Source organism: Cebus imitator, unplaced genomic scaffold (assembly GCF_001604975.1).
Source record: "Cebus imitator isolate Cc_AM_T3 unplaced genomic scaffold, Cebus_imitator-1.0 Scaffold170, whole genome shotgun sequence".
Classification (NCBI taxonomy): Eukaryota; Metazoa; Chordata; class Mammalia; order Primates; family Cebidae; genus Cebus; species Cebus imitator.
In genome coordinates, this window is record NW_016107485.1 from 2,009,260 (window position 1) to 2,030,431 (window position 21,172).

Sequence of the window (21,172 nt, forward strand, 5' to 3'; positions counted from 1 at the left end):
CGCAAACTCCTGCCCCCATCCCCTTCCCCTGCAGGGATATAGAACTGGATTTTGTTCATGGACTATTAGGATCTGCCGACCTGGGTGGGGCTGGCTTATCCATCTGCCAGCTTCCTGGTCAGAAACAGCCCTGAGTACTTGCTAGGGCTTTCCCCAAAGCAGAATACGGTTTCTGTGGGAATAAAATTTAAATTTAAAAGTTAGCTGGACATGGTGGTACATGCCTGTAGTCTCAGCTACTTGGGGGGCTGAGGTGGGTAGATTGCTTGAGCCCAAGAGTTGGAGGTTGCAGTGAGCTATGATTGGGCCACTGCACTCCAGCCTGAGTGACACAGCAAGAGCCTACCTCAAAAAAATAAATAATTAAATAAAAATAAACTTAAAAAGTAAGACCTCTATGGCTAAATAAGTTTGAGAATTAGTGGGTTAAACATGGTCAACCATTTGGGTTTTTTAACCAGCTCCTCAGAGCCTTAATGTACCAGCATACACGTGAATCTCTTAAAAGAGGCAATATGCAGTATTTCTCAAACTAATTTGATTGAGGGTCCTTTTTTTCTTGGGGAACATTTCATCAGATTAATGTTTCACAGTGCATACCCAGGAAGAAGTTTCACTATACTGATATCTCTCTCTTTTAAAAAAATAACAACTCAAAGTTAGATAGCCCTTACTCACGTATTCCTAAACTCTTGGCCTTTGAGGTGGGTAAGAGTATGCACTTTTCCTACTCCGGAACTCCAAAGGCAGGCCATGTCATGTCGTGGTCTTCCTAAGGCAGCCTTGAAGGCAGTGCCAGCAGTTCTCTGCTACTCATAATTCCCACTGAATTCATACCCCTCACAGTTCCCTATATTGATCTCTCATGGCTCTCTGCAGCAGATATTCCTAGAATACCCCTTCCCCTTGACAGAGAAGTAGACAAGGGCAAGTCAACAGGGACCCCTCTGAGCCCAGAACCTTCTCTCGGTGACCTGGTCTGAGGGTCAGTGTGGCTGGATTGACAAGTAGTAGCTGTTGACTCCCTGGTTTGGGGTTGGTTTTCTGTAGGAGAAGCAACTGTCGGGAGTCTGCTGCCTGAGGAATATACGTCTCTAGACTGGGCTTGGACTCTGAACTCCAGGCTGGGGTGGGGAAATGGGCTTGAAGACAAGGAACTGGCTGGGTCTTAATCTGGATAAGAACGCTGGGTGGCTCTCACTTGGATATCAGTTTTACATCCCATTTACCATGCCTGTTCTCTAGCTCTCCCTGCTCCACCTGTCCGTCACCACTCAGCTCTCTTCCTCCTCCATCCTTCATTTGGGTTCTCTCTTCCTCCCCCTCTGTTCTTCTAAGAAAACTGGCTCGCCTTCCTCCTCCCCATCCCAATCTCTACTTCTCTTCACATCCCCTCTGCACCCCCAGCCTGGCAGCCTGCCCTGTAGGAATGTTAATTAGCATCCACGATTTAATTAATTCTGTAGCTAATTAATGATGGGGGACTGGGGGCTGGTGAGCTGGGGTGCAGGGGGTTGGGGGCTGGAGGTGACAGGGAGAAATAGCGGAGGCTGCAGAAGGCATCGCAGATGGCTGTGCAGTGGCTGGCACAGTGCCCACCGCCATGGATGCAAACACACTTGCGCACACGCACACGTATACACACACACACAAAAAAAGGAAAGGGTGATAGAGGAATCAAATCAAAAGCAGGCAGAGAAGGGCAGAGGGGCCCTGGGAACTGGGGCTGTGGGGCTGGGGGTGGGGAAGGCTCTAGATCTATTTGAATCTGCTCCGGAAGTAGAAGAGGAGAAAAAAAAGAACAACCACAAGCGCAGAGAGAAGAGAGCTCTCCCGATACCCCACCCCACCCCACCCCCACCCCACCCCAGCCACCCCTCCTCCCTGGCATGGGATTCATGGGCACCAGCTGAGGACGGGGTCCCCTCCCTCTGCCTGCCATAAATATTGGTACTGAGGACCCAGACTCAGAAGGATAGAACATTCCCAAAGAAAAGAGTTTTTCTTTTAAGTTGCTTTAAAAAATATATATGTGTATATATGTATGTGTGTGTATATATATATATATATATATACATATATATATATATATATACACACATGCACATATGCATGTATATATATATAAATATATTTTTTAAACTGCACCCGTTCTGGTGTGAGGGCGAAGGCGAGTGAAAGAAGGTGACTGAGCCAGGAGGAGAGCGCAGATGGCTTGGTGGTGGTATGGTGTGGTGAGTTGTGGGGAGGAAAAGAGGGGGGTCTGGCAGAGGTTGGGGGTGGGTGGAATGAAGACCCTGTTTTCCTCTTTTCGTTTTGCTGTGGATGAAGGAGAGAGAGAAAGAGAGAAAGTGGGTGGGGAGAGAAGCGAGACAGATGGCAGAGTGGAGAGGCGGCAGCCAGTGCCGGCACTGCCCAGCCTGGGCGGACCCAGCTCCCTCTGCCTGCCAGCTCTCCAAATGCCACCCTTCCCCCATCCTCCCTTCTCCCCATCCCCCCAGCTTGGCACTGATCTCAGGGAGAGAGAGGGAGGGAGGCTGGGCAAAGAGCATCTGTTCCCTCCATTCTCCCAGCTCCATCGGCTGCCAACCTAGGGCCATCGTCTGCCTCCATCACCCCTCCGCCTGCCCGCCTACCCACCCAATCCCAAACGGGTGCTGGATCAGGTGCTGAATCCGGCTGCCTCCTCGGGTACCAGTCACTGCATTGCTGTGTGTCTGCCACCGCTGCCTGGCACTCATGGGGCCGTGTGTGTATGTGTGTGTGCGCGCATGTACATGTACGCAAGAGCGCGTGCTGTATGTGAGCCTCCTGGGCATGGGTGGGGGTTGGCATTGCGGTTGCCAATCTAGTGTCCAACCAGAAGGACATTGGGATGGAATGGAAGAAGGAGGGGAGAGGCTTGGGGCCTGGGAGGGGAGAAGAGGTTGCATGAGTTGCTTCATGCTGCCTGCTTACTGGCATTGGCATTGCAGCTGCCACCCTTGTGCCCACGGAGATGGGAGGAAGCGAGTGGAGAGGGCAGTGGCAGGAGTCCTGTGCTGTAGGAGGAAGGCTCCCTACATGGGAGCTGTTGGCATCACATCTGTCAGGCCGGTGCCCAGAACTGGGGCAATGGGGACTGGGGAATCCAGGAAGCAGAAAGGAGGGGCAGGACTGTGTTTCTGTTGTTGCTGTCCCTCTAGAAGCTCAGCTCTGAAAAATTGTTGGAGTTTGAGGTGATTAGTGCTCTTCCAGCTTGAGGAAGTAAAGTAGTGGAGAGAGTAGCCAGGGAAGCGCCAAGAAACAGTCTATGAGCCGGGGAGGAGGGAGTGTGCCACTGTTACCCAGGGAGAACTTGTTGGGGCTGGCAACCTGGCCCTTTGTCAGAGCATTGAAGGAGACAGCAAGGGGACCAGATGTGAGGTGGGTGGGTGCTGGCACTGCCCATGGCACCTGGCACAGGCTCTGGCATTGTGTGAAACAGGGGAGTGTAACGGTGCCTCTTGCCAATCTGGTTGAGAGGGCTATTGTGCCAGGAGTGAGAAGGAAGGAGGTGAAACATTTTGGGAGGCGGGGTGTTTGGGAGACCAGACTTTTTTTCTGCCAGGACCTCCTTCCCCTTCCCTCTTAGGCATGGGGAATGGAGCGACAGACAGAGGGTGTCATGAGGACACAAAGGAGGAAGCACACCATTGCCAAGACCCCGAGGAAGGATGGAGAGTGCTGGCAGTCCTGCCTGGCCCCCAGCCAGTTCCCTGCTGAAGATGGCCAAATCCCCTTGCCTGGTCTGTATATTGCCACTTTTGCTGGGGTGGAAGGAGGGATGGGCTGTCTTGCTGAGCTGGGCTCTAGAATGGGAAGGGTAGCTTTCTGCAGATCCCATTTGGACTCTCCAATTGGAACAAGTGAGATGTCTGATTTTCCTCTTCGGTACCTTCCTCTCTTCCCCCTCCCTTTGCCTCACCCCCCTTTCATCTCTCGTCACCACCTGGGTCCTACTGCTTGGCACCCAACCAACTGGATGCCGCCACATTTGGCAGTGCTGCACTGGCACGTGAACAGTGTCTCAGATCCTGCAGATCCTGGCACTGCGGCAAACCCAAAGCCACCAAACATGCTCATGATGCCACTTGGCGGCAGTCAGAGAGAGGGGGCTGTGCACATAGCAGTGCCAGGCATTGGGTGGAGCTCTGTGCAAGGAAGTGGCATGAGAGGATGCCCTTAACAGCTAGGCTGAGTCAGCATTCCCTGGTCAACCCCAGCTCTGCCTTCCTCCCAACTAGATACCCACCTCCCTCCAACCCTTACTGCCCCCAAGAAAGGGATTTAGATGGTACCATACTGAGTGTTTGAGCACCATGCAAAAGGAAACTGGAGCACAGAGGGACAGGCTATAGCAAGGCTGTAGACACATCTAAGGATCGAGGCCAGTGGACCATGCATATCCTTGAACAGCAAGAATAAAAAAATAAACCCTAGGAGGGCAAAAGGAGGCTGAGAGAGGACCACCAGCTATGTTGTTACCAGGATGGCACAAGAAGAGATTGGAAGGGAAGAAGTAGGAAGGAGTGACCCTCAGGTCTTGCTCTTGGTTGATGGAGTGGTTTGTACCTGCATATTTCATTCTGCCTTGTGATTTGCTGTGGTTGAGATGAACTGGTTCTTTCTCCCTTGTTAAAAGGTCCATATTCAATAATAGTCCTAGAAAGATGGAAAGGTGCTCTAGGCCTAGAGAGGTAGATAGGTGTTAGGAAGACAAAGGGACTTGTCCTTCCAGAAAGACTATGCAAGGCATCCAGTTAGAGTTGGATAGATTTCCGTATCTTTGAAATCCACCCCAAGAAGGGAGACTGAGGATCAGCAATGATCCCTGGTAGAGGAGAAGGGCCCTAGGAGGAGAATCACCAGCATCTGTGGTGATGCAGACCAGTCCCCACAAAACTAGACCTTGGGTCCCCATCTGAAAGAATTTCCAGTAGGTTTGGCTTTCCCAGTAACTGGGCAGATCTTCAGAAGATCTGGAAGATTTGGCTGTGGGTGATGTGGAGGGGAGGCTGGGTGGCTCTGGGAGATAGGGCCTGCCCAGAGGGGAGTAAAGTCCATGCTGGGCTGAGCTGCTCAGGGCAGGGGGAGTTCTGATTTCAGCATCTCTGGAAGAATATGGCCACTTCAGAAGAAACAAGGTGTTTTCCACAGCAGAGGAGAAAGCAGGGAGGCACTCAGTCAAAGTGGTGAGTGGACAATGTTTCTGTCTTTTCTCCTGTGGTTGAGATGAACAGCCAACGTAAGCAGAAGACTACGATTAATTTCCATTATGGTGGGGGTGGGGGTGGGGATGATGTCAGAGTAATGAAGTCGACGAATCTGAGGTTATGATAAGCCCTGGTGTGGTAGCCCCTGGGGTAGCAGGATTAGTCCCTAGGGGCGGGAGAGATGGGGGCAGGTCACAGATATACATGGTGCTGAGCTTTTTAGGCCAGTGCTCCTCAAACTTCAGAGGGTATAGAATCACTTTAGGAGTTTCTGATTCAGTTGGTCTAAGGTGTGATCCAGGAATATGTACTTTACATGAGCATTCATGTTGCAAGTGGAAACTTGAAACTTTGAGAAACACTGTTCTGAGAGATGGCAGTCACCTTACAGGATGGTCGGTACAATCAGGGTTTCCCTTGCCTTTTGCATCTGTCTTCCCCAAACTTACTCATGTCTTTATGCTGTCATGTTTGGGATATGTGTGTTGTGGGGTGTGTGTATGCGCTTTGGGTGGGAGCAGTAGGAGGAAAAGGAGAGATTGTGAGGCTGAATCCAGCAAATGTAACTTGTTAGAACAATGATCCTCATTGGCAGTAGTTACCACAGAAGAATCCTTTAGGGAACACTTTCAAAATTCACTCTTCTTTCCCCACAAGATTCTGATGGCTGGCTACCCATGGGTTTCTGAAACCTCATCATTGAGAATCACTAGGTTAGGAACATTGTCAAGAAATTATTCTCTGTGATCCAGTCATAATTGTGTAGATTTTGTGGCTAGGTACAGGATGGGTCCTGGGTAATGGAAGTAGGAATTGGCAGAGTACAACTCAGCCTACTGCTGATACTCAGCAAGTGGCAGAGGATGCTGTTGTTTGAGCACTTGGCGGGGACATGTAGAAATGAGCACAGCATGGGTCATTCTTCTCGTCCAATTGAGAAGACTTAGTACAGGGTCTGGTATCAGGGAGGGCTTGTAGATGTGGGGCAGTACTGAGCCCCTGCTGATTACTGGTTGTGGTGTCTTCACCGTTGTTTGTGTAAGAATGTGTGTGCAGTTGGATGGGATTATGAGTCAACCCCGGGTGCTGCATCACCTTTCCCCCTCTCCTTGGACAGGTTCAGCTTGTTCTGGTCTACCTATACTCAACCTGCTTCTCCATTAGCTTCTGGGCAGACTTCTCTCTGTGGCTGGGGAATTGGCAAGAAATACCATACTCGGACTAATGACATTTACTCCTTGTCTGTGCTTTGTGTGAGGGCTGTCTGGGTCCCGTATATCAAGGAGCGTCATGGGTGGCCACACAATTGAGTCACGCGACTTTATGTTCTTCCCATAAAGTGTAGTTTCCCTTGAGGAATTGCCTTCGTGATTACTTCCCATTTTCCCCTAAACTTGATGGGCCATGGTCTAGGTCTTCTGCAAATGTCCTCTCTCAAATTTGCCTTCATCTGATCTTTTCAGAGTGTATCTGAGTTATAATCCTGTAGACCCTGAGCCTGGGTCTACAAACTTGTTGTAACAAGAGGTTTCTCAGTATAAAGGCCTTTCATCCTAACTCAGTCTTCTAGAAATGATGCTGTCATGGCTGACAAGTTTCTGACCGGTTGCTTCTGAGAGAAATGGTCCCCCAATACCTGACCGTTCCCAGCGGTTTACCTGTGTTTCATGGTGGTATCATATGAGCTTTCCCAAAAGTTTCCTCTTAATTTGCCTCCTGTGTATCTCTTCCCTGATGTCCAGAATAATTTAAAGTCCTCTCCTCTCCCCACAGCGTTTTTGTTTGGTTGGCTTAGGTTTTGGGTTTTTGTTTGTTTGTTTGTGACTGTGGGCAGCGTGCGCGTGCCCCCACTGCTTCCATCCCCTCCATTCCCTCTTGACTGCCCGAAATGGCTGGGTATGGGCCCAGCGCCCATCCATTTTCAGGGCTGGTTGTTTCATGAGGTGAGTTGTTACACACTCCTTAGCAGATCCTCTCCCTGTAACTTTACATTCAACATTTGGTCACTCTTCCTCTGACTGGTTACTTTTTCCTCTCACTTTTCTCTGTGTATAAGCTTTTTCTACCTACTTTTGTGTGATGAAAATTAGCATGTGTTGGAGGGTTTTTCTGCTTATGGGAGTGTAGGTCATGGTCTTGCGGTATGTCCCTTGTACTTATACATACGCCCATGGGGCCCCATCCTTGCTAGCACTAGTGTGTTTCCCTGCAGCCCCCTCTGCTGGGGTCCGCTGCTGTTTCTGAGGATGTGTTTGCTTGTTTCACTTGTACAGTCATACATGGAGCTCTGTATTTCAGATTTACATATCTTTCCAGGGATGAATGACTGTCTTAAAACAGATCACGGTGTTGGAGATTTGGAGAATCAATAATCTGGTCTATAAGCCCTGAAAGTGGCTTAAAGAAACAAATATAGAGAATTTAAGCAGAAGGGTGCTATTATACCTGGAATAAAAGGCTTGCTTAGTTCTTAAAGCTGCTTCTGTGAGCATACTCCAGAGCTAGAGGTGGGGTAGGAACAGATTTCTTTTTGTGGTCCTGTTGCAAACTCTGTCCTGTTTGGCCATTAAGGCTTTAGATTTTCTCATATTCTTTTAGCTGTCTTTATTTTTGTTCCTAGTTGAGGATTGGACACCTTACGCCATCCTCACACAGACTCTGGTTTAGAGCAAAAATAGCCAGGATCACTTTCACCCCCTGCCTCTCTGTCTGACCCTGGTCGTTAAGTAGGGTGGAGCTCAATTTGGGTGCCTCTTTAAGGACCTGTGTATGTTAGAAACCCTGGGGCTGGGGGTGGGGGAGGTAGGTACTGTAAAATAGGTGTTATTGTGCCAAGTGCTTGAGTTAAGGCTCTTAGTCCACAGGAGAAGTACCATGATTTAATTCTGGTGACTTGGTATTCGCCTGTAGGATTCTGCAAAGGATTATGCTGACTCAGCCTTCTGTCCACCAGAATGCCCACTAGCATTGCTCTCTGGAGTAGGAGTGCTGCTGCTGAGGACTTTTGGTCTGAGAAAGGGGCTGGGGAGGAATGCTTCCAGCCGTTGGGAACATGGAATGGTGTCCCCTCAGGAAGCATGATTGATTTAAGTCAGCAGAGTCAGCTAGGCTCTTTTGCTCCCAAAATTCCAGCGTTCCTAAGCCTGGCAATACCACATGCAGTCCCAATAGTAGATAAGAGCTGACTCCAAGCAGTACAGTTGCTTAGAGTCAGCCCCTATCTACTGTTGGGGCTGCATGTGGTATTGCCAGGCCAGGGTGTTGGATGTAAAAGATCATGTTGCATGACAAGAGGAGCTGGGACTTCTGGTTACATTAGCTCTTGGGAAAACACTCATAGTTCAAACCAAAGCCAACCTACCCTGGCTGTAAATCCCTAAGATGCAGGACACCACACCTCTAATCATTCCATGCCAGGTGTTTGTTGATGTTTTCTTTAAAACGCTTCCTTTTTCTCATTTTTGTTCTAATTGTTTTTGGTTTTCAACTTTTATACAGAAGTCACATTCCCAGAAAGCACAAGTGAAAAAGCTTCTTTCTTTTCATATACATGCTGCTAAGAAAATAGTTTTATACACAGAATTTCAGCAAGAGAGAGAAAAGGACAGGGAGGGAGCGGCACAAGAGAGGCGAGGAAAGAAACATGGCAGAAAGCACAAGACCGCAGTGGTCAGTTTCTCTCCTGTTGCCTACATTTGTAACTGGCATTTTTGGTATCAGAAATTGGGGTGGAGTTAGAAAACTAACTCCACCTAATTTGCTGTAGGTTAGAAAACTAACTTCACCCCACCCCTAATTTGCTAGAGTTGGAGTATTTTAGAAGTGAATAGGACAGAAAGTAAGACTCATGGAATATGTGGGGGCTACTGATTGAGCTGAACTTTCTCCTCCCTCCCATCCCATCTGTATATAAGCCACTGCTTCAATATTAACATGTTCACAGAGTGTGATGTGACTGACAGCAGAAAATCTAAATTCCAGGGCTGGGCAAATTAGTATGAGAATATGAATTGGATAATGATAGAGCAACAGCCTGAAGGGAAGAGTGGATGGAAGGAGAACACCTTGAAAGAGAAGTGGTCTTAGGGACAAGAGTAGCAGGAAAAACTATCTGGAGGACATGGGAATTTTGCAGACTTTTCTTTGCTAAAAGAAAACATGGACTTCTCTACCACATGCTACTTTAACTGGGCTTTAGGGTTGCCAAAATTACCACCTGATGGCTACAGAAACGATTTGCTTAGGGGTAGGAAACATTATTTTGGGTTCTGTCAGTTCCCTTGGTGATATCACCCTATCAAAGATTGACCTGTGCTTCAGTCATTTCCTTGCCCACCCCATCCCCTCAATTCGTATCAGCTCTAGACCCCCGTGAGCCTCATAGACAGATCCCGACTCCCTTGGGAATGCTTCCCAACAGCTGCTGCTTAATGGAAGAGCTAGGATGGGCTGGACTGGAGAGAGCAGGAGCAAGGGCAGAGGACAAGGGGGAAGAAAAGGAGATTGAGGGGAGGGGAACAAGGGACCCAGCAAAGGTGGGCCTCTAGGGAGGGCAGCAGGATTAGGGATTTGTGAAAAAAGTAAATTCGAGGAAAAGGTAGGAGATGAAAGAGCAGCAGATCTCAGATTCAGAAATTAAATATCCCACTCACCCCTTTCTTCTTGGGACTGCCAAGATACTTTTGGTTACACCGACTTTTCTAACTCATAGCTGGAAATGAAGGGCTATTACCTATTCTAATAAATACTCAATTCAGGGAACTCTCCCCCCCAAGTTCAGGTTCTTCTCCCTATATTGCCAGCTCCCACCTCTGAGACTGCATAGTCAGGGGAAGGTTGCACTGACTTCAGTTCTTCGAGGACCACCAGGCCCAGAGCAAGGAGTTAAAGCTGTTTGATCTTCCAAAGATGAGGTGGTTTAAAGAAACCCTTAAACTGGGGGGTGGGGGTGGGGCAGGGAGTAGGGAGTGACACAAATAGGAAAAACCACTTGTTTGATGGGAGAGTTTTTTTTTTTTTTTGTATTTTCCAAGTTTATCTTTAGTTCATTCCTCTGGTCTCTCCATTTCTCTCTTTCGTGCGCATGTGCACGCACTCTCTCACTCTCGTTTTTTTGGTTGTGTTTCAGTTTTTTTTTTTTTTTTAAAGAACTTTGGATTTGCCGTTGGCGGGCAGTGCCTGCCTCTGGAGGCTGGACCCTCACGTGGCAGGGTTAGGACAAGGGGCGGGCCCACGGCTGCTGAGAGTATCTCTGTGTTTAAAGCATTTGAGAATAAGTTACTGCAGTTCCCAGGGTGCAGGGTAGGGGTTGGCAGAGGGGTTTCTGGCGGCGGCTTCCCCTAGAGTCCAGGCCGCAGGGGCTCCCCTGTCAGGCAAGGAGAGGGTTAGGAGGGAGAGGGTAGGGAGAGTGAACCAGAAGCATTCTCCCTTGCCAGCCTCCAGTTTGGTTGGAGTTTTGTGGGCTCCCTGCCCATCCCAGGCTCCAACTTTGGGAGCCAACTGAGTATTTGGAAAGAGTTTATGAGCGGTATGGCGCTCTAGACAAGGGGTTAGGAAGGAAAAGGGGGAGTGGCAAAGTTTGTTTTCCTTCCTCCTTCTTTGCCTTGGGTTTTCTTTTTTGTTTCTTCTTTTTCTTCTTTTTATCTTCTTTTTCAAAATTTTTTGGTGTTTTCTCAGTGGAACGTCATGGGATAGTGTGTGTGTGCATGTGTATGTGTGTATATGCATTTATGGGGGTGGTGTGGCTGGGAATTCAGTGAGGAAAAGGAAGATAGAACCAAGGATATATTTTGTGTGTGGCAGGCAGACATGTATGAATAATCACGGTGCCAAGATGGGTGTGTCTGTGAAGACAGGCAAGGGCTACATTTGCAAGGAGCTGAGGATGAGGATCAGTGTGTGTGTCTGTGGGGATTGGGAGGAGGCAGGACTCTGCTGGAGGTGGGGTGTGTGGTGCCCACTGAGGGTGGGAACGGAATAGTTCCCATGAGGTGGGCGGGGCCAGGGGGTGGGGTGAGGGATTTGAGCTCCCACCAAATACCCCTTGGGGTAAAAGAGGGAGCCCTGAGGCCCTCCCCTTTCCCCATCTTGGTTTATCTGTTTATAAAGCTAGAAGTGTAGAGGTAGTAGTAGTTTTTGGGTTGGAGTCCGTGTGAGGTAATCTTGCTTCCTCTTTGGCAAAAGCCACAGCAGCCGAGGCAGCAGTGGCGGCGTTGGTGACGGAGATGGGTGGGCCCCCTGGAGGTGGGGCTGCCTTGCGCCTATGGGCTGAGGAGCGCAGGTGGGAGGCCAGGGCTTCACGCCCACTCAGCAGCACCTCACATGCCAGGCAGTGGTAGGTGCAGATGGGCACCCGCAATGGGGGTGGCATGGAGCCCCCGGGGCCCCGCCCAAAGAAGCAGAAGGATCTCTGGTGGGCAGTAGCCAGGGCCTCCCCGTCAAATGCCATCTTGCACTGGCGGCACAGGTAGCGATGAGTTACATCCACGGTGGAGATGCCAGTGCTGCCTGTCAGCAGCTCATCAGCCTCACCAGCCTCCCCCTCTCCTGGAGCAGGCAGTTCAGGAGGCTTTGGAGGTGCTGTGGCTGTGGGCTCAGGGGGCTGGGGTGGTGGCTGGAGGAGGGCATTGGGGAGCAGCCCAATGAGGGTCTGAGGTATCACAGGGTTCATGGGAAATAGCCCCTTCTTCATGCCATAGAGCTGTTGGAAATAGGCTCCTTGTAGCTGGGGACCAAAGACAGCTGGCGGTGCTGTCCCCCCTGCAGGGGGCAATGGAAAGGGCAGGAACTGGCCCCCCAGCAGGGCTGGGACAGTGGTCTTCAATGCTTTGAGGTTCTTGAGGGCATCACTGGAGGAGGTGGTGGGGGCTGCAACTGGCTTTTGCTCACCGGAGACCTTGTCCCCCAAGGGCTCAGTAAGAGGGCCCGGGACAGGGTCAGTGGTGCCTGCTGTGGAGGTGTTGGTTTGCTCAGGCACAGGTCTCTGAGGTAAGGGGCGGCCTGGGCCAGCAGTCTGGACCACTGTGGTGGTAGGCAGGACCGAAGTGGCGAGGCCAAGGAGGCCTGAGGAGGCTGCCGGGCCTGGGAAGATGAAGGGAGGGATGAAGGGTTAGCCACCTCCTGTCCCATCATTCTTCCTGACGTAGATCACCTCCAGACACACACACCCATTCCCACCACCGGATTTCCATGCCCCTTCCCTCCCTCCTTTCCCCCAAGAGCCTGAAGCAAAGGAAGGCCACAGGAGATTGGACATGGGAAGAATAAGGAAGGAAAAGGAAGGGCATGTCATTAGAAGGGGATGTTCTCTCAAGCCCAGCTCCTCCCAGCTTCCCCACTCACCTGAATTGAAAGGAGCTAAGTTGCCCAGTGAGGGCTGAGCCAGAGCTGGTCCAGACAAGAGGACCGGGGCCAGGCGAGGCAAGGTTGGGGCAGTCCCGAGGGGCATGGAAGCAGGTGTGGTGGCAGGTGGGGCCTTGGGAACTGGGGGAGCCTCAGGTGCCGGGGCTAAGTCGTAGCACTTGCTTTCACTCTTAAGCTGGGCTCGGACTGCTTCCTTGAGCTTGGCCAGGTGCTGACGGGAAAAGAGATGGCCTCGGCAGGAGACATAGAAATCATACTTTACATCACAGTAGGGGCAGTCGGTGCGCTGGGCTGCCAAGGGTCCCTCACTGCTGCCCCCAGTGCTCCCTGCAGCTGTTCCCTGTAGTTTGGCCTTCTTTTCCTTGGCACGAGCGTTCTGGAACCAGACCTGGATGACTCTCTTGGGCAGCCCAATCTCCTCCCCTAGCACCTCACACTCCTGCATGGTGGGGGTGCGGTAAGCTTCATAGCAGGCTTTCATGATCTTCAGCTGCAGGCTGCTCATCTGGGTCCTGTAGCGCCGCTGCCCCATTCCATCTGGAACCCCAGTCCCACCTCCAGGTCCCCCACTGGTCCCTCCAGCCCCAGGGGATTCTGGTTCAGCAAGGCTGGAAGCAGATGAATCACTCAGATCTCCTGCAGACAGACTGCAAGCCTCACTCTCTGGAGAAGCTTTAGGTGGGTCATCTGGGCCCTCTTCCTCACTGGGTGGAGGGGGAGGTGGGAGAGGGAGAGGTGGCTCTGGTGTTGGGGTGGTGGCCTCTTTCCCAGGTGGTAGGAAAGGCAGGGGCCCAGAAGCAGGGGTGGCGGTGGGGTAGGGAAAAGCAGGTGCTTCCCTCTTTGGGGCCTCCCTCCCAGTGCCATCATCTACCTTGCCCAACAAGAGGTTGAACTTGGGCAAGGATGCAGGGGTGGCTGTGGCAGGGGGCTTGACTGCCGGACTAGGCACCCCCCCAGGGGTGCTTCGAAACTGGCCTTTCCTCTCCCGGGCCCTGGTATTCTGGAACCAGACCTGAACCACTCGCTTTTTGAGCCCCACCTCCTCAGAGATGCAGTCGAGCATCTTGCGTGTTGGGTTGGAATCCTGCATGTACCAACGGTACAGGATCTCCAGCTGCTCAGGTAAGATGGTGGTGCGCAGCCGCTTGTCCCTGGGGGGCTCACCCTCCCCTCCTCCTCCTGCTTCACTGCCTGTGGGGGACAAGCTGCCATCCTCAAGCTTCCGTTTAAGAGGTGGCCCTGGCATTGGTGAGGTGGCTGCCACCAGGGGGCTTCTCTCCCCAAACACCAGCAAGGGCAGATCTAGGAGTTGCAGGGGACCACTGGGCTGCATAGATGGTAGGAAATGTAGTCGGCGGTGACTGGTCAGGAGGTCCTGGCTGGAGAAAGAAATGGCACACTGGTCACAGGTGTGGGCTGGGGAAGGTGACGGAGTAGGCTTCTCTTCAGGGTCTTTGCCTCCTGCCTTTGTTGCCTCTGCTTGGCTCAGCTCCTCCCCATCCGGAGGCTCTGGTAATGGACCCTCAGGCCCTGCCAGGGGTTCAAGGCCCTGGTCCTCCTCTACTTCTTCCTCTTCCACCTCTTCCTCCTCTTCCCCTCTCTCTGCTTCTTCCTCCTCCTCTTCAGGGGTCTGGTCATCATAGCACTTCTTGAGGTGGCGCACCAACTCAAAAACACAGGAGAAAGTGGCGTGGCAACGCCTGCAGCCAGAGGCTCCCCCGGTGCCTCCTCCACTTGGCATGGGCCCACCCTCACAGGCATTTTTACGTGCTTTCTGACGGGCATTCTGGAACCACACCACCACCACACGGCTAGCCAGACCCAACAGACTTGCGAGTCGCTCCACCTCTCCGTCTTTGGGGTAGGCACTAGTCTCAAAAAAAGACTGCAGGGCTTGGGTCTGGAACTCTGTGAACTTGGTTCTGGAGAACCGGCGGCTGGCAGGCACCAGGGGAGGAATATTCCCTCTGGAGCTTTCTTCCTCCTCTGTGGGCCAGCGTCCCCCTGCTCGGCTTCGCTCTTCAGGGGCACGGATCCCCGCTGCCTCAGGCTCCGGGACCAGGAAGGGTGGGGCCAGTTGGGGAGCAGGTGAATCCAGAGACCCATCAGGAGGTCTGGGGGTCTCTGCAGGGGGTGGGTATAGGCTGTCATAGCTCTTTCGAAACTGAGCAGCATAACGGCTCAGGGCTTCAAAGGGCAGAAAGCGGCGGTGGACATGTTCCTCGTGTGTCTTGAGGATAAGCATATTGGAGAAGAGTTTCCCACAGGCCCCACAGGCCAGCTTGTCCCCACCCCCGAGGGTCTCAGGTGGAGGTGGGGTAGGGGGAGGGGGCACAGCTTGTTTCCCTTCATTGTACTGAATCACCAGCTCAAAGCCAAAGTTTTCTAGAAGGGCTTTGGCTGCAGTGCGGGCAGCCTCATTGGGCAGTAGGTGAGGAGGTGAGGAAGGTGCTGCCTCATTACCCTCTTTGGCCATGGGGGGCCGCTCCCACTCCTTCTCAGCCAGCTCAGCCTTTGGAGGTGGCGGTGGTGGAGGAGGAGTGGCAGATGGCAGGGACAGCATGGGTGCAGGCCCAGCTAACGTCAGCTTGGGCCCCACCTTGAGATCGTGGAGGTAGAAGGGCAGAAGCAGCTGTTGCTGCTGGAGCTTAAGCAGTGATTCGGGCACCAGAGGGAATGGGGGCAAGACTGGTGGGGTGAAGAGAGGGGCTGGGAATCGGTGCAGGTCCAAGGGAGGTGGGGGAGGGGACAGGAAAGGCAGTCCAGATATGAAGCCACTGGGGTCAGGGCCCTTCTTCTCAGTGCCCACCTCCCCCTCTGTCTCGCCTTCCTTGGGCTCTTCTTGGCTTCGCTCTGGCCCTTCAATCTTGGAGTCAGTCTTGGTTCCCCGAGAGCGAGTCTGATGCAGAACTGACCGCATGTGGATCTCCAGGGTGGAGCTCTGGTTGTAGGAGACTCGGCAGACTGTGCACTTAAAGGGCTTGTCTGTGGCAGCAGTGGTGGTAGGTGGGGCACCAGCCTCTCCCCGGGCAGGGGCGGAGGGGTCAATGGCAGCCTTCTTCATCTTATGAAGGTGGGAGACAGAATTATAATGAACCAACAGAATATTCTTCTGGGTGAAGGACTCCTTACACACAGTGCACTTATAGGGCCGGGCAGGGTCAAGAAACTTGTCCAGGGCAAAGTTGGTGGTTTTCCGATAGGTTAGAGGATGGCGAGGATCAGCTGGAGCTGGCTCTACAGAGTGGAGCTCCCCAGTGGTCCCCTCTTCCTCCTCAGCCATGGTGGGCAGAGGAGCTACATCTTCAGCTTGGGCATCAGGCTGAGGGACTGGAGATGGGGCTGGAGAAGGGGGTTGACCAGGGCTTCCCGAGGGTTTGTCTGGGGCCTCAGCTGAGGCCAGGGGAGGCTCAGGAAGAGGATCTGGACTGGCTTCTGGGGTCAGGTTAGGGCCTTCTAAGGGAGAGAGAAGAAGGTACAATGAGCAGGAACTTCATTTAAGCCAGACCCCACCCACTCAATGTCAGGGAGTTGGCCTTGGCCTCAGTCATCTTCAGACCTTGTTGGCCCATGGAGCCCACGTCCCCTTTCCTGGTACCTTGGGAGGTTTATTGTTCCCTTCCTTACCTGCTGCCTGGTCTCTTCTGGGTGCAGGCTCTGGCCCATGAGTGGGGGGTTCTTGGCCATCATCCAGAGGGCTTAATGTGGGTCCAGACAGCACTTTGGTTGTAAATGTCATCTCTACAGTTGTAGCCTGCAATGGGAAAGAGCCTAGTGGCATCACCACCACCGCCCACTGCCTCTGTGGTACTCCTGACCCATCTGCCCTGTACCTATACCTGTACTGAGCTCCCTTTCCACAGATCCAGCCTCCTGTCTGGACAAACCTCCCACCTAATTGCTGCTTTTGCTACAGATGGGAGAGCCTGGGCTGCTGCCTCTCCTATTTGGCTCCCTCTTTCCCCAAGCCAGAAGTCATTGTTCTTTGAGGCTCCCTGGTCTGGCAGGCCTGTACCCGCTGTTCAGCAGCACTTCTCAGGACTTAATGAAAGTGAAACAGAAGCCTAGTCTTCTCATCTCTGAGGCAGCTAGACAAGCTCAGTTCTGAGGCTCCTTCTCTAAAATCCAACTTTGAATCCATGAAATGCTGCTTTTGTCACCAACACATGCACTTGCCTGAATGCTCCTGCCTCTTCCTCCCCTCCTGCACAGCCCTAACAAGGCCAAGTTGGACCATTCTCACCCAGCCAACACACGCGCTTGTCCGAATGCCCCCTTCCCCCAACACACGCACTAGCCTGAATGCCCCTGCATCTTCCTCCCCCACTGCACAGCCCTAATAAGGGCCCCATTGGACCATCCTCACACAGCCTGTACTCACTACAAGCAGCAGCTTCTCAACGCACTCCGGCACCACGTTGTGCAGGTGGCTAAGGTGGAAGTGCAGGGCAGGCTGGCCCACCAGCTGCTCCTGGCACAGCGGGCATCTGTACTTGGGCTGCACTGCATGCTGGGAGAGTGTATGAGCCCTCACCTGGCTGGACTCTGGGCTCAGGAAGCTGCAGTATGGACAGCAGTAGACCTGGAGGGTACATATGGGCAGTGGAGGAAGTGTCAGGGAAGGATGCGACCCACCATTACATAGTCCTTTGGATGCAGCACTGGCCCCCACTCCTTTTTTTTGAGAGAGAGCCTGGGTCTGTCACCCAGGCTGGAGTGCAGTGGCATAATCTTGGCTTGCTGCAACCTCCGCCTTCTGGGTTCAAGCAATTCTCCTGCCTCAGCCTCCGAAGCAGCTGGGATTACAAGCATGTGCCACCAAGCTTGGCTAATTTTTGTATTTTTAGAGAGACAGGGTCTTGCTATGCTGGCCAGTCTGGTCTCTAACTCCTGACCTCGGTGATCTACTCATCTTGGCCTCCCAAAGTGCTGGGACTACAGGTGTGAGCCAAAGCGCCTGGCGTCTCTCTCCTAATTTAAGAGGAACTAGCCAGATAGGAAGGCATTACAGTGGACCCAGCCTCCAGCCACAGTCCTGAGAGCTAGCTCCTTCCCGCTTTCCCTTGGATTGGGACATAGGCCTAGCTTAGGCCGCTACCTTGCACTCCTTCTTTGGCCCTCTTCCACCATCTTGGCCGCTCTGCCTTTTCTTGGTGTCTTTCCTAGTCTTTGCTGCTGGCCTCAACTCTCCAGCTAAGTGATGGCTCTGAACCTACCTGCCCCCACCTCGGATTTAGTTTTCTTTTCTTACCTACCCTATCCTGCCTGTGTCTGCTCTGTGAAATGACTCCATTTCCTCTGGGCACTTTCTGGACCCAGAGGCTCCCCTGTCCCTGGCCACTCTGCCTCTGTGAACTGTCTCCTGAAGAGGGGCCCTACCTGTCTGCTTAGAAGCCGGTTTATCCTCCCTCAGGCTCAGCAGCTTCCACCTTATTTTCCATCTTTTTTTCCTTCATCGTAATGTGAATAAACATGACAGCTCCCCTAGTGGCCCAGGAAAATTCTGGCCCAGCCCTCTCAGCTCATTTTCAGCCATACTTCCAGAGGGGTGAGGCTGCCAGAGCCCCATCATCACCTGACTGCCAGACCCTGTCCAGTCTGCATCCAGGCTGGCACAGGCCTGCATGTCAGGGAGGGCATGGCCGTAAGGGAAGGGGATCCACATGCTCATCTTAATGCACCTAGCCCCTAGAGCAGACATCTGGGAGAGGTCTGTTGGCGGGAGCAGGAGTTAGGAAGAAAAGATGCTGAGGACGTAAGGCATTACTTCAGCTTGCAGTAATGCAATAAATTGAATATTGCAATAACAATAAGTGCTACATACTGCAGTCCAGCTTAGAGAGCTATGAGGCATAGGATGGCATCTCAAACCAGGGGTTGGGAATGCCCTCAGAACCAACTTTCAGCCCACAGAGCTGCCATTCCTGGGTGCTGCCTAGCTCTGAGTCCTGGTGATTTAGAGATTTGTGGCACATGCTGTCAGCCTGAATCATTTGGTTGGTGCCTCTACCCTTAGTAAGGGGTGCCAGGACAGTTCCATGTAGGCTCAGGGCTTTTTGTAGGGTAGGAACACCGGTGTCTTGTCTTTCTGCTCCTAACTGAGGGATAAAGAGCTGGTCATAGCTGATTGTTTGCTTTTGCCTTTCTCTTTTCATTTATTTACTGCTTTCCTCCCCTCCTTCTAGCATCTACCCGCACTCTTTCCTACTCTTAGCACAATTCCTTTCCTCATTTCCAATCCCACAAGTTCCTGTCTCCCTCCTGTCATCTCCCTCCGTGCTTGACTCTTCTGGGCCAGCTCTGCCCCACATGGTGCTGAATATGTGGAACTGGACCTGGGTGGAATTTCTTAACTGTGCTATTCTGAGTGAAATAAGTCAAAGCATGACAAATTAGGTCTGCCTTCAAAATATGAACAGATCTCAGAGCCAGGCCCCCACTTCAGCTCTTCCCAGTTACCCCAGTTCTGACCATGGTCTGGTTGGCACTGTCTCTGGAAGGGTCAGTCTTGTTCTCTGTCTCTTCTGAAGCTGAGGATGAAAGGAAAGGAGATTAAGGAACTTTGACAACCCTCAAGATGATTTGTAGCAGACAGCCCCCAGGGTAGGGAGTTGGGCACTAACTAGGGAAAGGGCAGGAAACTCAGTAGGCAGGTGAGTCTTGTCAAGGGATGACTCCGGGTCAGTAGGATGGTCAGATCTGAGTTCTCAAAGAGGGCAGAAGTGCCTAGTGCCCCATGGCTCAGCCTCCCGTCCCCCTGATGAGCCCTTTCTTTAATCAGTTTTGCTCCTTCAGCACAGACATCGCTGGCTCCTGGGTTACTGCAAGGCCCCATGAGTGTCTCAATGTAGGAGTACTTGAGGGGAAGGGAGGGAAAAAAGACCAGATGAACAACTCACCCAATTGTTCTGTCTTGTTCTGGGCATCTTTCTCAGGGGTGGGTGGCTCAGCTATGGGGGTGACAGGTGCCTTCCCTGTGTAGGATGGGGAGAGAGTCAGCTTAAAGAGATTCAGCATCAGGGAAGGGAGGACATAGGGCAGAGGAAGCAGGACAAGCAGCAAGTCAATGAAGGAGAAAATGGATGGATCAATCAACAGGCAGGAGAGTATGAAAAGCCAACAAAAAGAAATACCTACACAGAAGGTAGAGGGAAAATTACAGTAATTGAACTGGTAGGGCCTAGGAGATCATTTTGTGAGAGTCCAGCTCCTGTCCTTCTGTAGAAGTCCAGTGGTAGACAGCAGAAACAAGACCAAACTCAGCTCCTAGTCTTAATTGACCCAGGAAGTGGGAAGCCCCAGAAATGTGGGAGAGGCACTCAAGAAGGAAGCCTCAGTTGAATGGAAGCAGCTGCTGTGGTGAGCAGGAAGTGGCAGGTCTAGCTGGGAGAGGAGATTACCACTCAAGTAAGAATTGACAGATGTGTAGGAATTTATTTTCGGTGGCAGCCTAATTAAAGTGTTAAAAGTTCCTTAACTCCATTCAGCCCTGCGCCGGGATCGTTAGCTATTGATCTGGGCCCCTCCGGCACTTAACTCCAGCCAGCATATTGGCAATTCAATTAGCACCAGTCAATGCTGCGTGTTCCTGGCTCCTGCTCCCCATGTCCTCACCCTTGCCCACCACTGGCTCTACAAAGCCCGACGCCCATGCCCACCTCTGGCAGCCCCTTCCAGGCTCTCCTCCTGCACCCTCGGGATCAATGGTGCCTGGCTGGCTGTTCCCGGCCTCTGCTGGTACAACCTCAGCTGCCTAAGGGTGACTCTAAGCCCAGCCTTAGGGCTAAAGACCTCCTAGGAGACAGGAAGAGGCTGGGAAGCTTGTCAGGGGCCTCTTCCCATCCCTGCTGCCTTTGGATCATGCCCACAGCTCCTATCTCCTTCCAAAAAGCCCTGGCCCAACACAAACCAGATTCTGTTCTTTTCTACCTTCCCTCTCCTTCCCACCCAGCTCCCGCCTGTCACCCCCCAGCATTACTAGGACACTAGTCACTATTCAGGATCACTAGGTGGTTCCTCCTCACCACCTTCCTATTCTATGTCATCTACCCAGCAAAGCTCCTGCCCTTCTTTGCCCCTCCTCTCAAGGTAGCCTCCATGGTGCCTGATGCCCCCATTCTGTCTTAACCTTCACAGCTTCTTCCCATTTGCTATAGATGGCCCACAGGCCCACTTCTTCCTTGTATCTCTAACTCTGCAGCCCCCCTGCTCCCCACATCCTGCTGCCCTCCCTGCCCAGCCCTTATTCTCCAGTCCCCTCTTCCTTACCGGGAGTCTGGAGCTGCCTGTGGCTGAAGCTCAGGATGCTCTGAAGAGCTGCGGGTCCTTCCTCAGCAGTTGGGCCATTCTGTAGCAGCTGCAGATGCCTCTGGGCCTGGGCATCGCGGTGGGCAGGTGTGCGCAGGTGTTGTAGCATAGCCAAGCGGGAGGGTGTCTCCCACGCACACAACAGGCAGTGGTATAGCCCCAGCTCTGCCCCTGCCTCCGCTCCCTCCATTTCCAGCAGAAACTAGAACCATGGGAAGAGGCTGGCTCAGGCCCAGAAGGGACACCCCAGATCTCAGGGGAGTTTTTTA

At 52.4% G+C, this 21,172-nt stretch overlaps 2 protein-coding genes across 7 annotated transcripts in view; one reads left to right on the forward strand and one right to left on the reverse strand.

Moving 5' to 3' along the window:
- Positions 1-2,137: 2,137 nt before the first annotated feature.
- THTPA (thiamine triphosphatase) overlaps positions 2,138-21,172 on the forward strand; it is a 49,626-nt gene continuing 30,591 nt past the window's right edge. The window contains exons 1-3 of one of the 6 annotated variants that reach the window (XM_037744327.1): positions 2,138-2,234; positions 2,574-2,691; positions 3,590-3,767. In XM_037744327.1, coding sequence (XP_037600255.1) covers positions 3,623-3,767 — 145 coding nt within the window. In that variant the 5' untranslated portion in view covers positions 2,138-2,234; positions 2,574-2,691; positions 3,590-3,622. Of the gene's footprint in view, positions 2,235-2,548; positions 2,692-2,918; positions 3,768-3,803; positions 5,214-21,172 lie in introns of those variants that run through there. The other 5 variants (XM_037744328.1, XM_037744326.1, XM_037744329.1 and 2 more) reach the window with 5 other exon arrangements.
- Positions 9,840-21,172, reverse strand: part of ZFHX2 (zinc finger homeobox 2) — a 38,247-nt gene continuing 26,914 nt past the window's right edge. Inside the window, exons 5-11 of the mRNA XM_017544630.2 lie at positions 20,865-21,105; positions 19,496-19,570; positions 19,068-19,126; positions 16,978-17,178; positions 16,224-16,350; positions 12,576-16,052; positions 9,840-12,314 (exon numbers count right to left, since the gene is read on the reverse strand). Of these exons, the coding sequence (XP_017400119.1) occupies positions 11,335-12,314; positions 12,576-16,052; positions 16,224-16,350; positions 16,978-17,178; positions 19,068-19,126; positions 19,496-19,570; positions 20,865-21,105 (5,160 nt within the window). The 3' untranslated portion in view covers positions 9,840-11,334. The remainder of the gene's footprint in view (positions 12,315-12,575; positions 16,053-16,223; positions 16,351-16,977; positions 17,179-19,067; positions 19,127-19,495; positions 19,571-20,864; positions 21,106-21,172) is intronic.